Here is a 16,155-nt window from a genome sequence, read left to right on the forward strand (position 1 = left end):
CCCGAGAGGTTAAGTGCATTATTTTGTCAAAGGAAGAAGGATTCACTGTGACTGGTTAGGGCATAGCTGTTATTCACTAGATACATAATTTTCTTATAAAGATATTTATTAATAATATTAATATTTTTATATATTTTGGCATCCTCAGTGCATATGCAAACTTATGCTATACGGAAATAAAAATTGGCAGATCTTCTTTAACCGGTACCTAAGATAAGTATATAGCCATATTTATGCGTGGATGTAAGTCCTGATAAAATGAAAAAGAAGTGTCTCCTCTGAGCTACCTATAGGAGCTTTAGATTTCCTTCACAGATTCCCTTTTGATATACAAATGGAGTGAGTGGAAAAAAGAAAAGTGTATAGAGGGAAGCATTGGTGGGCAATAAGTATGATGTCTGTCATATGAATACTGTTCTTATGTGATGATTAACAAGAAGGCTGCATCGGAGTTCAAACTGAGATGAATATTTAATGTTATGACAGGTGAGCTAATAAACGTTACAGAAAAATTCTAAGCAAAAGAAATCTACATATCTTTTGGTAGACTCCTAGTTCATAATATTTAACCAGCTATACTGATCAACTAAGCTAAATGTTTCCACCAACTGACGTTATGCTTTAAGGTCCCTTCCAACCCAAACTATTCTATGTTTCTATGACCCACGCTGCTTTATCAGTCAGAAAACTCGTTTCAACCTGAGCTTTGAAGGGTCAGATACTCTTACAACAAGGGCAACATTTACTTCAGGGTAAAACAAGAAAAATGCGATGAAAACTTATGTATCTTGTTATGTTTAGCTTCAGACTGGTTTCCCAGTGGATTGCTGAAGATCTTTGCTAAAAACACAGGATTTGTATTATACACTAGTTGGAAGAAGATATATGTATAACCCCCTACAGATTTCTTTTATACTTCTTTCTATTTATCTCAATTTATTGGTAGCACTAAGTTGATTAGAAAAGGTATTAGGAAGTTGTGACTCACACTTCCCATGTGGTACAATCCTAAGGCAAATTTAGGCCTAATTGCAAGTCATAAACCCCTTTAAACAAAGCAATTTCCCATCATGTTCTGCAAAGGCAGTTTTCATAGTACTTAAAATCTTAGCAAACCCTCCTCCCTAGAATTTGGTTAAATTAATTTATAAAAAAATACTTACAGTCAAAGTTCAATTCGTGTTTTCATCTCACAGTTTGAATACCTCTTTACTTTTTGACCTGCTTTTTCTTCTTTCGTGGTTCTTTCTTTGTCATATCCATATTAGACAACATCACTGGTTTGAGCGAATTAGTGGAATCCATTTGATTCTTCGCTCAGAAGCATCTGGCGTTGGAAGGTGTCTCAGCGAAATATGCCAGCTCACCCAACTCATAGGAAAAAAAGCTGACTAAAAAAATTCTTATCGCCGATTTGTCTCCTGCCTTGGGAAAAAAGAGCACAGCTTGTTGTTGTGAAATCACTGGTCTTGTTTTTCAGGTTTCTGGATCTTATGGGCTGTTTCTATTAAGGCCACACACTACCCAGACCGAATGGTTTATGATAACATGTGAATTAGATTGTAGGAATTCAGAGGAGAGTAAAATGAGATTTTTGAATTTTACAATATTCACGAGTCACTCAGAGCCAGGTGGAAAGCAGCAATTTTCCACTCTGGTAGATTTTGAAGGCTGTTTGAGCCACTAGAAAAACCCAGCCTAGAAATTTAGTCTCTCCCATTTTTCTCCTGCACAGGTTGCTAAAGAGAAGGGCAGCCAGACTGGCATAAAACAATGACATTTTCAAGTATAAATTTATCTAAATCTGTTTTCCAGAAACTTTTGGTTTTGCAAACTAGAAATTTAAATTAAAAGCATTTAATTAGTACTGGCTCTGGTCATTTGTTATGATTGTCAACATCAAAAACCTATTCCACAAATATGTGGGAAGCTGAGGTCTTTGACATTAGCACAAGTCAGAACCACCGAGTTGCATTGGTTCAAAGAGGTTTAAACACGTCATTATATTTCAGCTGGGAGAATGTTTTATAATGATTATGAAAAACATTTAGAGATACATGTTATGTAAGCTGTTACCACTCAACTCTATGAAAATCACTAGTTGTCTTTAAATATACAGGTATCTGTATCTTAGCAGGGCTGAGATTTTGTTTTGAGGAACTGATTTCTTCTCAGTTTCATCTTACACTGAACAGCAAAGCCAGCCCATTTTGGGGAGTATGCAGCTGCTACTCTATGTTATTTTATGTAACTCAATAGAGTTCTGATATTTCACATGACTGATATGTTGGCAAGAGGAATTAAGCAGTAATAACTTTTTGACTGCGATTCTACAGAAGTAGTACAATTTACTTCTGATTAATATTTAGTAAATAATCCAATTCCAGATATACACTGAGTTCATTTTGAATTAAGTAGGCATATTCCATAGTTTGTAAACATGCTTGAGTCTCTTTTTTAATGGCTACATATAATTCAGGAAGACAGTCAAATGTCATTATGCAGAGGAAGATCAGATTTCAGTATCAGTAAGTATTATTATTGTTTGAAATATTATTCAGATACAGTTTGCAGCTTGTTTTGATTAATGCTATCTGTTACTGTGGACTTGAAATACTTGGAAATTATTGTAACCATGTTTTTGTTTATTTTGAAGGAAATGAAGTAGTGAATCGTGATGAACAAAGTTCCCTCTTAGACCAGATAAATAACAAACAGCCTACTCTGATTGAAACAATCTTCACAGTATTGTCTTACTGCACTTTATCACCCAAATCTCTTGGCATTGCTTTTGAGACCTACATGGAAAAAGAGCAGTTGTGGAATTGCTTATACAATATGACAGGTATTTAATTTATTAATAAGTATTTAAAATCTGATTTTAAACCTTGTCAGTTTTCAGACATGTAGCGCGTATTATTTTTACCTTAATAAATCAGATGAAATTATGGTAGTTTACTTCAAAATTATAGTATAATTGAAATGTTTTGAGCCATCAGGTCATGGTAGGAGTGGTGAAAATTTTGAAGAAAGCGGAGGTTGCAGAGCGGTGTGGTTGGCCAGCAGCTTGATTTCCTTAAGTGTCTGTCTTACCAGCACTCTGGCAGCAGATACGTCCTGTAGTTCTCTGCCAATACAGGTACTTTGTCTCTCTGCATTTAATAGCTCCAGACCTTTGCCACGGTTTAAAAATAAGAAACAACTCAAGCAGAGGGGAAAAAGAAAAGGAAGGACTCCTGTTGAGGGAGACATAGTCTGACGGGCATAGAGACTGTGCTGTCAACAGGCAGAGAGGCTCCTGATTTTCCACGGAGAGGGAAAGCCGCCCTCACAATTACAGCAACTAACGCTGCCCCCGAGGAAAAGCAGTATTCAACCAGGAAAGAGAGGTGAAGTTTAGAAGGGTGATCTTGCAAACGATGGCTAAAATGCAGGAAAGCTTAAAAGAAAAGAACGGAAGAAAATGGGAGAATGTAAGAGGGGAAACGGAATTACAAATACCACAAAGTAGAAAACACTGGTGGTAAAAGTGCTCTGGTATTCCTCAGAGAAAGATGGGATTGCAAAAAACTAGAAGTCTAAGGTGTAAGAGGAAGAAAAATACAGCAATGTTATGTGGAAGCTTCCAGAAAGGCCATGCAGAGACTAAAACTTATATCAGCAAAAAGTACAGACAAGCAAAATTATGAGCAAAGGATCTAACGTGTCAAAAGACATCTCTGATACGTCCTGCAGCGCTCTGCCTGACAACTGCTGCTCCACGGCCAGGGAGGAAATGCGATTCTTGGTGGTATTAAGAATGTGGAGAAGATTGATGCTTGTTGTAATGTCAATAACTGTATTTAGGATGGCCTATTCTCAACATGCAATCTCTGATAACATGCTGTCTCTGTTGATGACTATTATTTGTATGCATTTGTGTTTCCAAAGTATCTTTTCTTCCTTTGCTGTTCTCTAGGATGACAGTTTGGGTATTTAATAAGCGCGACTTCATTAATACTACCAAGACAAGAAAGCAGAAAAAAAAAAGTATATCCATTTGCCTCACTGATGTCTAACAAGTAATTAAATATATTCCATGTAAAAAGGAAGACATCAGTCATCTTAAATTAAATTTTTAGAAATATATTGATGGAGAAATGAGGATGAAGGAAATAAATTAAATTGTATGTTTCGTCAGTACTGTATTAAGATGTTAAAAGATGCTATATTGCTTTGCTTTATACTCTTTCTTTAATTTGTAACAGACCAATAGGTGTAAGTTATTATGCATCATAATGTTGTTGCTTTTCTTTCCATAAGAATTCTGAAACACTTCTTTCTGAAAAAGATTTACACAAGTGACTACACTTACTGAATATTTAATAATTCTTCCTTCTGAAGTTTCCAGTTGTGGTGAGTCGGAGCCAGAGGTTATCAGATGCTTGAAGTTGACTTTGATTAATTCAGTCAAGGGTATAGTGAAGCAGATAATTTCTTTGATGCATTCATGGGAAGCAACAGAAAACTACGGAACGTACCAGCACAAGCAAATAGTTCCTGAAAGTTTACTGAAAACGGTTCCAAAGGAATGGAATTACACTCCTCGGGAAATGAAGAGAAAAGAATCTGGGAAATGTGGGTGAAATTTATACTGTTTTATGAATTTGTCATAAGAGCTTGTTACCCTGTTAATGAGTACATCTAAAAATTGAACTGTTGGAGTTTGTGAGTGTTGTAGTCTGACAATGAAGAAAACAATTTCCAAACATCCTGTGTTGTTTGTAAAGTACGTAGCATTAAAATCCAATTATTCTTTCTTGACACTTACAGCCATGCATACACAAACAAGGTTTTCAAAATAATCAATATTGTAGTACTGATAATAATAGTACTGAAAACATTTTTAGCATCTGGCAGTAGTGAGGTGGGCTTCAAGGCAGAGTAAAGCATAACATCTATGCTCTTGTCTTAATGGTTGTAACCAGTTCGTCTCTTAGTGATCTTTTCGGTCAGAACTGTTTAAATTTTGATACACGGTGTTGACTGAAATGACTTATTCATGCCAACTTTACAAAACAGCAATTTATGTTTGAATAGCACTGAAACTTTTATGGAATATGCTCCTGCTTGGTTGTTGAAATAGTTACTGAAAACAAAGAGAAATAAGTAATAGGAGATCTTTTGAAGGTGATTAGATGTAAAGTGATTTCCAGTGTATACATTCATAGCCTACTGTGCATAAAGACAACTTATGTCAAAAAGCTAACTTTTGGGAACGTTTCACCATAAATTTATTGCCACCAAAATATTGCTTGATTATATTCGATACAGTAGTATCACTGTAGTGTGTTCTGGACTTGAAGTCTTGAATATGCAGACGGTGGGCAAGCCAGAGCATCGATCCGTTCTTTCTTCCCGTGTATCTTCTCTTCAGCATCTGGAGGCACATCTGTGCAGCGGTGTGGTCTCACTGCTATCTCAGTTTAATCTAGAACTTGTATGGCTGTTGTAGGCTATCCCCAAACCTGAACTCACATGCTAGCTGAGAAGTGAGGCTCAGACAGTGACAAATTAAATTGGCTATGTAACACCTAGAACATATCTGGCTTTTCTTTTTTCTTTTTTTTCTTTAAACACGTTGAGAATACAAGTGCAATGAGTCAGGGGTTTTCCTGGTTTTCTTGGGTTTTGGTTTGGTTTGGTTTAAATCTTGACTCAGCTCTGTATTGTGGGTCACCTTGAGTATATTTTTTTATTTTAGATATGTCTTGGGTTTTGAGCAGCATATTCTCTGTAGTTACTTCTGTAGCTACTTTTCATATCTCTAATGTTTAAAATGCAATGCTATATAGTGTGCGCGCTTATATGAAAGTTGATAAACTGAAGTTTTGTAGGTTTGAACATAGAAAAAAATTGATAGAAAACTAAATATTATGAATGTGCGTAATATCCCACTATGTGCACATAGTGCAATGCTCCACTCGTGAAGTTGAAAGAATATTACACTGCAATTTTGAGGACAACTTTTTTACCATTCAGAATACCAGGGTGTTGTCTTTTTCATTTATTCTGTAATAACTGTGCACAGCAGGACTAATTGTTAAAAGAGTCCGTCTGAATTCCAAATCTTCTAGGTTCTCTGTTTTTAATTCATGTTATTGTTTAGATTTCAGGGGATTTATGTAGAGGAAGTACAATAGAAGTCGAGCTGCAGTGTTGAGTACTTAAGCTTTTTACCCATTTTCAGCACAAAAAGAAAGTTAGAAATTATCATACAACATTCAGAAGCATGCTGTGATAGAACTAGAATGTTAATGTTAATCATATCTTCTTTTCTTTCTTTTTTCAAGGCTTCACAAGGCTTGCAGCTCAGGCAGTATCTATTGTAATCAGCAAGTTACCTACAGTGATTGCATGTTTGCCTCCCCCAATTAAGTACTTCTTTTTTCTGGCTGAGAGAAAAATGTCAAGAAACTTTGCTGAATTGAAGAAAGCTGGTCTGCTTGTCTGGAACTTGATTGTAATTATATGTCGGATATTTGAGGATGGAAATACTGCAGAACTTTTAACAGGTGCAACGCTTGACAGATGGAGCAAAGAAAAACTCAGTTTAGTTCGTGTGTGCCTGGAAAGTATTATGGGAAAACTGAAAAGTGGTCCTAAGCAAGTGACCCAGAAGGTTATACAAAGCATTGAACAGCAAAGACCAAACTGGATTGAAAGCCAGTTGCTGAAGGCTAGGAAATTGAGCACAGACTGGTAAGAACATAGTGTTTTTCAAATGCTGTTGTTTGTTCTTTATTTTACTGGATTATTGTCATGTTTATGGCTATTGTTCAATTTTTAAAAAATAAATCTTACATGAAATGGATTAGTTCTTAATATTGATGGCTTTATAGTATGTTTTTACAACCTAATTGCATCATTGAAACAGCAAACCGTGGTTGTTTCATCGGAACAGCATCTTCGTAGTACTTAGAGATTTCATATTTTCATGATGATCCAAAAATGTGGACAATTTAGTTGGCGTATCTTTTAGAATGTAGAGAGGTACGCTGACTAGAAGGCACTGCAATATATTTATAAATTAATTTTGCTACGGTGATTAAATTAAGAGGGACTATGAAAAGCTTTCTGTGTTCATCTGTGATTAAAAAGTAGCGTACTTCATTTTAAAACATAACAAACCCTGAGGGCAAGTAGGATATATCAAAACCAGAGAAGGAGGGTACCCTGCTGTGCCTTTCTGAGGAAATACCAACCTTCCCTGCAGATCTGACATTAAGGTCCGAGTGTTTTAAATCCTTGTAATGATTTTTCAAGGGGTTGTGTACATGTGAATATGTTTCTAGTCCACTCAGTAAAAATAGCATTCGTCAGCTGTCCGATCTTAGATTTGTTGGAGTTACATGACTTACTGAATTAAATTGTTGACAACTGAAAGTACAATTGCCTTTTCTTAATGAGCGTTCTTGAAGGTTGCTGTTGTTGCTGTCCTGACAGTAATTGTCCACATAAACAAAGGATATAGTGGTTGTAGGTCCGAACCACTGATAGCAGTGAACAGACTTCCATGCAGTGCTTTGAGGGACGGTATCACGTTTCTACAAGTAGTCCGTTAACGTGAGTAGCACTAAGCAGTAATAGTGTCGCACGAATGCTCATTGACATTGACCTTTGTAATCCTTACATTTCCATTTAATACTAATTTACAAGCTCTAATCCAGTGATTAAAAGATTGAAGCCAGATGCCAGTGACTGAAAGAGTCATAGAATGAAAAACCCATAATGATAATGTGTAAATTGATACTTAACGGAATGGTTCCATAATACAAATTCTAATGTCACTGAGAGAATAGGTGTTTCTTACATAATAGAAGTGCAGGGTAAGACAATCCTGTGGATAAACTCTAGGAACTGAAATTTTGGTATTTGCACTTCTCCTGAAGATGAGAATTTTAAATCGATATACTACTCTGTTTTCTTTTCTAACATACCACAAAAGTACTTGATTATCATCAGGTATCTGACTGGTAAATGAGTGTGGGAGACTGTTTTCTGTATCTGTACAGTGTCAAGCAACGTGAGAAATAGTTTGTGACTAGGGCTCCTAATTTTAGGTTTAAGAAACTGAAGTATGCACTACCTGCTCTCCAAATGAGTAGTTATATGAGGCAGTTATAATACTAATTCCCCTGACTTCAGTGAGATTCCTGCAATGGCAATCTAACATAAATGTTATTTTTCCTTTTTATATTCAAATATCACGAGTCAGTTTCTGGGAGAAAAATAATCTAGTTAATAAATAGCTGACATATGCCATATAGAGATAAAATATTATTATAAATGCAAATTATAAAACTAATATATTAAAGCTGAAATTCAAATATCAATTAAACTAAGTAACGGTCACATAATCACTAAACTAAAAGGAGATCTTTCAAGAGGAGGCTTGTGATGTTTATGTGATTTGTTTGAAATAGGAATGATTATCTGAAAATCTAAGTTTGTGTAAAATTATGTTCTGTATAAGCTTTTCATAAAGGATTTTGTGGGCAACTATGCACGTGCATTTATATATTTATATTTATAAATTTTTATAGACTTTTGAATAGATACAGTGTGTGGAAGAAAATAACACTCATAAATTTCTAAAATTTATTTGGGATTCGCCTACATAGTTGTGGAAACATCTTTGAAGTGCACTGGATTTTTATAAGCAAGAATCTTGCTTGATTTTGTGTTAGGTCGTTGTTATCAGGACTGCTAGCTACATAGAAAAAAAGTCTCAATATTATATAGGTTCTTCCATTGTGGCATGCAAGTTTAACTTAGTCTTTTTAGGAAGATTAAAAAAAAAAAAATATATATATATATATCTATATATCTATATATATCTTCAGTGAAAGGTTCAGAAAGTGGCAGCTATATGCATTGCCTGTCTTGTGTACTGCCTGAAAGCGTTACTATTCATTAAAATAACCTTCACTTTATGGTAGCACCAGAGCTGTAAACAGTCACGTTAGATTCTGAAGAACACGCGTCCCGAGAAGAAAAGAAATGTCTGTCTTTGCAAAGTAATTTGTCGAGTTGAAGATTATTGTTTTTCATCATGGTGACCCTGACTTGGCTGGCTGGGTGCATATACAGATTAAGATGAATGCAGTTATTCCTTGGCTGAGGTCTGCCTCTTTCAGGGCACATTCTTCCTAATGACATGATTGATAGGCAGTCCCAAATCCAGAGAGGAACTCATTAATCATAGCACTGACAGAATCCAATCATCTGCTTCACCTGCACAGTGACGGACAGGAAAGGATACAATTTGGGCGCTGACACTGATACACTCCTTTGTCAGAGGTCCTCAACTTTTTCACTGTCAGCCGCTAAGAAGTTTGACAAGAAATTCAGGTTGCATCTATATATGGCATCGAAAGATCAGCCGTAAGCGTGCTTTAATTTTGAAGATCAATTTCTTTGAAGCTTTTGCTCTAAAACACACCATAATAACAGAGTATCGCTTACTTCCATTCAGCAGAGAACAAAATTATAGTTTATATTTCGAAACTGTTCGCCCTGTAGGACGTTCTGAAGCTGCATGTGGAAGCAATATCAGCTGTAATGTCCAGCAGCTGTGGAGCGTTGCAGTGAGCCTGCAGGTCAAACAGCAGCTTTCAGCAGAACTGACTTTGTAATCATGGCACACTTTCCACAGTAAACTGCAACTTACAGCTGACTGTACCAGCGTATTTTGGGTTTTCTTTGGTTTTACCTCTAAAAAATTAAAATATTCTGCTGTGTTGTTTGGTTTTTTAAAATTCAGAATACTTCTTTAGTATATTTTAAATTAATCCAGTGATGACTGTAGAAGGGATAATGTATTCTGTGGTCTTTCAAGTTCTTGACGCGTCTGTGTCAAGGTGCCAACGTATATCTATTTGAGGAAAATTAATTAGGTTTAGTACTTTTTTTTTCCTTAATACTTTATCAATGTATAACGCTGAGCAAGGACAGAGCTGGTAACCTGTGTTTGTATGCAGGGAGAGCAGTCTGACAGTGGTCAGAGTTTTGAACGCACACTTTCCAAGCCATTCGGACCTGTGACCTTCAGGTTTTTTCGTAGCAGCTTCACACAATTTCTTTTAAGAAGAAAAACGAGGAACAGTACAGGGCAAAAAGTGCAACAAGTGGCAAATAGGTACATTTGAAATGGTTACCACCATACCAGTGGGAAGAAAAAGACTTCAATTTAAAAGTTCTAACCTATACTTAGAGTAATGGCTACCTTTCTGACATGTTAATTAGGCTTTAATATGTGCAGCGACAGGCGAAGAAAAATGTACAAAAGATCGAATGCAAATGCCATTTCTAGTAGCAAAGATACTTCTCCAGCGGAAAAGAAAATAAAAAAATATTTGCTGCTTGTATGTCCTTACAGGAAAGAATGTTTTATGTTTTCACCTTTCAGACTGAAATAATTTAAAAACTTGTAGAATAAAAAATGTTATTTAGCATTTATTATGTGTTTGTATAAAGGCTTATGAGATGTATATGCAGCAGCATTTGGTTTGTGTAAGCCAAACGTTTTTAAGTTTTTTTAACATGTAGTTGTAGCTGACTTCACAGTAATATTTTGATTTTCAGAAATTTAACTCAAGAATATTTGTATCTTTTCTATATTCTAGTGCCTCAGTCACAGTAGAAGGTGCAGTGTTAGAGGAAGGAGGTGTTGCACTTGGACTCACTGAGCAGAAAATAAACATGATGGTCCTGGATATCTGCCACAAACCAGGTGGCAGCGAGTACCTGAGGCAAATTTATCACATCATCCGGCTCAATGAGGTAGGGAAACGGCCTTTTTACCGAGCAATTAGGTGTGTACTGGCCTGAGGCAGCGTCTGCTGGCAGCTAAGGGTTAGTCAAGGAGGTGATAATGCTTCTTAAAGTCAATATGAAATCCTATATTGTATTGTAATAGAATCCATTCAGTTTAGGCTTTTCTGGATTTGTACAGAAAAGATTACTTTATGGGAAACAATATAGATTTTATTTATATACTTAAACAGTAGTATGGCTCATAAACTTCCTTCGACTTCATATTGTAGACCGTAGATACATTTTAGGAGTTTGAACACAGTAAAAAACAAAAAAAGGTGAGAGGGAGGGAAAAAAAAAAAAAAAACCTAAAAAAATCAGCAAGTCTATTGAAAAATTGACTGTTACAGGAAGTGAAATTAAATATGGTAAATCAGTGCTCCTGATTTAAAAAACAAACAAACCCTATGGCTGTACTGAGGAAGTAAATACATCCACGTGAAAACCTTACTTAATCTAGATAACCGTTCAGTTAAAGTGTTTTCAAAATTACAGTAAACAAATTCAGGCTTGTTTGCTGCACATGAAATTTGGTCGATGTAAAAGAATTATCTCATTATTTCTAAGGCTGTACTAAATTGCCCCAAGTTACCAAAATCATTCTGATTTTGTACATTGAAATAAACACAGGTTTGCTTAAATTGTATGATAACACAGATCTACACAGCTTAATTAAGAAAGTTCTGTTTATTACCTTTAATTGCTAAATTACTATTCCTTGAATGCATAAGCAGGTGCTGTTAAGATTATTGCAAGTGTACAGAAGTGTTTATAATAAAATGCAAAATAATGCAAATACAGGCACAGGCCAAGATTTTTCTTTTAAAAAATTTTGATAGCAGAAAAACCCCGATGAGGCGGCTATGTCTGTGTGAAGGCAATAGGGAGCAGCTCGGTACTGGCACTGCGCTTCTGAAAATCAGATCAACTGTGTAGTTCCTAAGTATAGGCTTAAAAGCAACCTTTATGCATCTGCGTTTGGAAGCTTTAGAAGCAACGTAAGCATGTATGCGGAGATGGCAACCTAATATTAATATAATACAGAATCTTTTCAAGTTTCATCTCAAACAATTAAACGGTTTGGGAAGTGAAGTGAAAATTATTACTGTAATGCAGTTCAAACAAAACCTTTTCACCTGGAGCACGTTCAGGATTACTCTAAGTGTAACGGAGTGAGGAAAAGATGATGAGCAAGACCTCTGAAAATAGCGTATAATCCCGTAGCTAGGGCAGTCACCTAGGGGATGGGATGCGCAGGCTCAAATCCTTATTCTGCCTGGTTTGGACCAGGGAACTGAGTCTGCATCTCCCACCTCCAAACTAACTCCCCAAATCGCTAGACTGTTAGCTACCAGCATGGAACTCCGTCCTTTTCCCCTGTTGGAGTTGTTTCGCCTTGTAGAAATCGCTGTAAAAAATCCGTTCTGCAACTCCTAGGGTCAAAAATAGAATCATACGCTAGCTGAAGGGGTAGAATGCCCATATTGGGTTATGGAGACCCTGATCCAAGATCCAGCTCCTGTGGGTATTTGGTTATTTATACAAAGTGGAGCAGCTCCAATAGGAGGTAAGAGGCTGAGAGAATTAGGTGGAAGAGGGACTTTAGCCTGACTTTCCACATCCCAGGTGTCTCTCCTTGAATTTCTGCAGTTAGTAAGAGCTTTGTTAAATATAGAACATTTCTCAGTGGAAAAAACTGTCTTGTTTTTTAAAAAAAAAAAAAAGAACAAAAAAAATCCTGACCAGCTTGACTCACAGAAGTATTTAACTGTGTTACTTCAAATTGCCTTTGAAACCATTACAAAACATTTTAATGCTTAGCATGGTATTATGATAATGCACTTTTCAGTATTATTTTTCATAACTTAGATTATGTTTAATGTGCCTGACTACCGAGAAATAGACTTGATTATCTGTTCAAAGGTCCATCCTTTTGTTTGGAGACTCCTTGGACTATCAAGGGATCGTATTCTTAAAATTAATTTGGAGATCTTTAATGCTATGCTGCTTAATAATCGTGTGTGAACACAGAATAAAATGATGAGACAGAAAATTGTTGCTCTCAATAATTTTCCTTAGAAAAGTGGGGGAAAAGGGATATAGATTCTTGGAAGCTGTATTTGGAAATAGAGCTATGATATTATAAAGATCTATAATAGATACTGCAGAACTCAAAACAGCCTACAGTCCTTCATGTATTCATAAAAAAAAAAAGAAATTTAAAAAGCATTTTTGACTAATGGCTACCAAAGAGAAACCAACTCTCCTGAGTTTTCAGGCTCAATAATATTCTGTCTACTTGGTTTTATGCCCAGTCAATGATAGTGAGGATATAGCTCACATGTTTACGGACATGATTTCATTTCTATTTTCACGTATTCATGGTCTACAATATGAACTATACTAAAGGAGCCCTAAAAGTAACGCATTTAAGGTTTGGATAAGCCTCTTTGGGTGAACATCAATCCACAATGTTCCAAAGAGAGAAAAACGCCTATACTGGGAGGTGAGCTGTGCACGACTCGAAATGCTCAAACCCTAGAAAGCATGGAGAGCGATTCCCAATATCTACTGAAAATCCAGCAGAATCTGCTCCTGCTCGGCGACACCCAGAGGGCTGGGTTGCTTTAGAGCTGTCCACAGGTTTTGAGAAAATGTGTGCGTGGAAGGCAGTACATTTATGAAAAACTGGTAAAGGTGTAGAAGGAGCTTTTAAATAACCCACTTCACCGCGACTAAAATCTTTGTTATGGCGTGAAGATGTGAATGAATGGGAAAAAATAACCCTGACATTTTGGTAGGCTGAGAAAATACAGGTACGAGACGTAGAGTGTATTTTCACAGCTGGGTTATGCTGTTGTCTTAAACCAAAAAAGCTCTGACTTTTTTTATTTAAAAATACACTTAGGTGATTTCGTGATTGTCTTAGGCAGTCCTGACAACGGGCTGCAAGCAGCAGAGAGAGACAGTCCTGCTCTTTCTCTTGCCCTCGCGCTTTCCCGCTCCTAGGCCCCCCTTTGTACTAGTACTAGAAATCGTGTGGCTTGTTTATCTGGCTGAAACCTTTCTTTTTTCTGGCTGATTTCACAACATATGCTAGTGCCAACACAAGGGAGAAACAGCCGCACTCTATGTGGATTGGGAGGGAGCTCGCGCCTTTCGGGCCAGACCGCAGTTGGATCGGTTTAAGCCGATGATGGAATTATTCTTTTAGAAAGACCCACTGAGGAGCAGAGGGTGCCTTGGCAGGTAGTTCATATGTTCCCTCACCTGCGCCTGAACATTTTTATCATCTCAGTAGTACTGCAAAGTAAGAGGAGCATTTGCATCCACCCGTCTTAATGAAGACTCACCTTGAGTACTCGCTCAATGTTATGGCAATCCTATCATGATGGACTTCATTTTAATAACAATAAACTGTTTAATCACAGTAGTCCTTCCAGCAAATAGATCTGTAAGTGTTTCATTATCTAGCTCTTCGTAAAATCGTTCTATTTAATCAAAACACTTTATTGGCATGCAATGATGATTTATTTACATAGTAGTTTAAGACGTGAAAACAGAAAAGACTGTGGCCAAAATAATCATGCATCTGTCAAGAGTATAGTTTCTAAAATTGCCATGTAAATCATAAATGACTTCTGGTCTTTGAATGCTTAAACAATTAAAAATACTTTTGAAGAGTTGGAGAATATTTATTTCCTGTGTTTAAAAAGCTGATTTGAACATCTTCATCAAACAATTAATTTATGGTCATGTAGTAACTCTTTAGTGCTGTCCAAAGAATAACTTTAAATATTCGTGTATAAGTTATCAGGTCAAATAAATAATATAATTGCCATCTTACTTAAGAACAGCTCATGGAAATCATTTGTTTTTCACTTCCACGTATACCTAACATATATGTTAAATGAGAACTGGTACACGTAATTTGATAACCATTTCAAAACAATAGTTCAGAATATTCTGGTTTGTTTCCATTGGACTGATGTTCATGGAGGTTATTTATTGTTTGTGGTAAAATGGAGTTTTTCTTAACAAGGCTTCTACTTTGGAAGAGGCTACTTATTCCCTCCTTTAATATAAGGAACTTCTGTCAAGCAAGCTGTAAAGTTATGCTTGAAATTTAGGCAAATTTCACTCAGAAGGCTAGGTGCCATATACTGTTTTGTGTTGTTTGTTTTTTTTTTTTTCTTCTGAAAGGAGTATTTGAATGAGCAGCTGTCTTGTGAGAATTCTGAAGGTGCCACCTGGAGCCAATACCTGCCTTTGACACTGAAGGGCAGAGAAGAGCAGCCTGTCTTCAACCCTCTCCAGATGCACAGGCAGTCTTGTGCAAAAGTGTTCAATCAGGTTCGTGAAAATCAGAAGCCTTAGTTGTAGTATAATTTCTACTTGTCGATCCTATTATGATCATGATAATGACAGAGACTAAAATTATGAAAACGGAATTAATTACATGCGTTCACATTTGATGAAGTGCAAAGGAATATTATTACTCAGGAATCTAATGAGGGCACCCTCTACAATAGCATGATGTTCAAAAAGCCATTATTGTCCTTTTCTTTTATCAGAATTATTTCATGTAAGAGCAATTTGCATTTACTTAGACTTTCTGTGTTAGTTCAGTATAGTGAAGGAAAGCCCATTAGTAGCAATGACATTTATTACATCTGTGTCACGGTACTTAGGGCTAGTCTTAGTCCTCTGAAAAATCATGGCAAAACTCCAAGTGCACATTTAGAATCTTACTGATGAGTCTTTCACAGAAATGTTAAACAGTAGAGTAAAGGATGCTTTGGAGATACAGAGATTTAACAGAACAGTGAGAATAAGCAGGAGAAAAAACACACACACACAAAAAATGAAAGCATCCATTTCTCTGTTTTTCATTAAGCCGTGTTACTGATATGTAAAGGATTATAATTTACTTACAGAAATCAGTTTCCTGATAATGTTAACAGTTAAAGAAAATAGATGTAGTTGCCAAAACCTCTGCCAGGTCGCCACCTGACCAATTAATTACACACATAATGATATGTAGCTTCTGATAGCAGTTGGACACTTAAAAAAATCTTACACCGTCGCTTTCTCAAGTCGTTCTAATCCATCATCTACAGTTTTGGTTGTACCCCTCAATTTCAAAAATTTAAAAAGAAATGGTATGGCAGTGGCATGAAATCTGCTTTACAGACTTGTGGTAGAAAAACATCCTTTTTCAGTAGAGCTCTGCTTTTAAATACTGTAATCTCCTTTATCAGTTTTGAGCATTTTGGACTACTTCATCAGTTGTATTGC

General features: G+C 36.3%; 1 protein-coding gene across 1 annotated transcript in view; it reads left to right on the forward strand.

The window, feature by feature from the left end:
- The window catches only part of KIAA0825, a gene marked incomplete at both ends in the record, with an annotated part of 215,425 nt that overhangs the window by 83,564 nt on the left and 115,706 nt on the right, over positions 1-16,155 (forward strand). Inside the window, 5 exons of the mRNA XM_082497577.1 lie at positions 2,657-2,845; positions 4,384-4,617; positions 6,333-6,741; positions 10,668-10,824; positions 15,061-15,210. Of these exons, the coding sequence (XP_082353703.1) occupies positions 2,657-2,845; positions 4,384-4,617; positions 6,333-6,741; positions 10,668-10,824; positions 15,061-15,210 (1,139 nt within the window). The remainder of the gene's footprint in view (positions 1-2,656; positions 2,846-4,383; positions 4,618-6,332; positions 6,742-10,667; positions 10,825-15,060; positions 15,211-16,155) is intronic.

Source organism: Vanellus vanellus (genome assembly GCF_965231255.1).
Source record: "Vanellus vanellus genome assembly, chromosome: Z".
In the NCBI taxonomy this organism is placed as follows: domain Eukaryota; kingdom Metazoa; phylum Chordata; class Aves; order Charadriiformes; family Charadriidae; genus Vanellus; species Vanellus vanellus.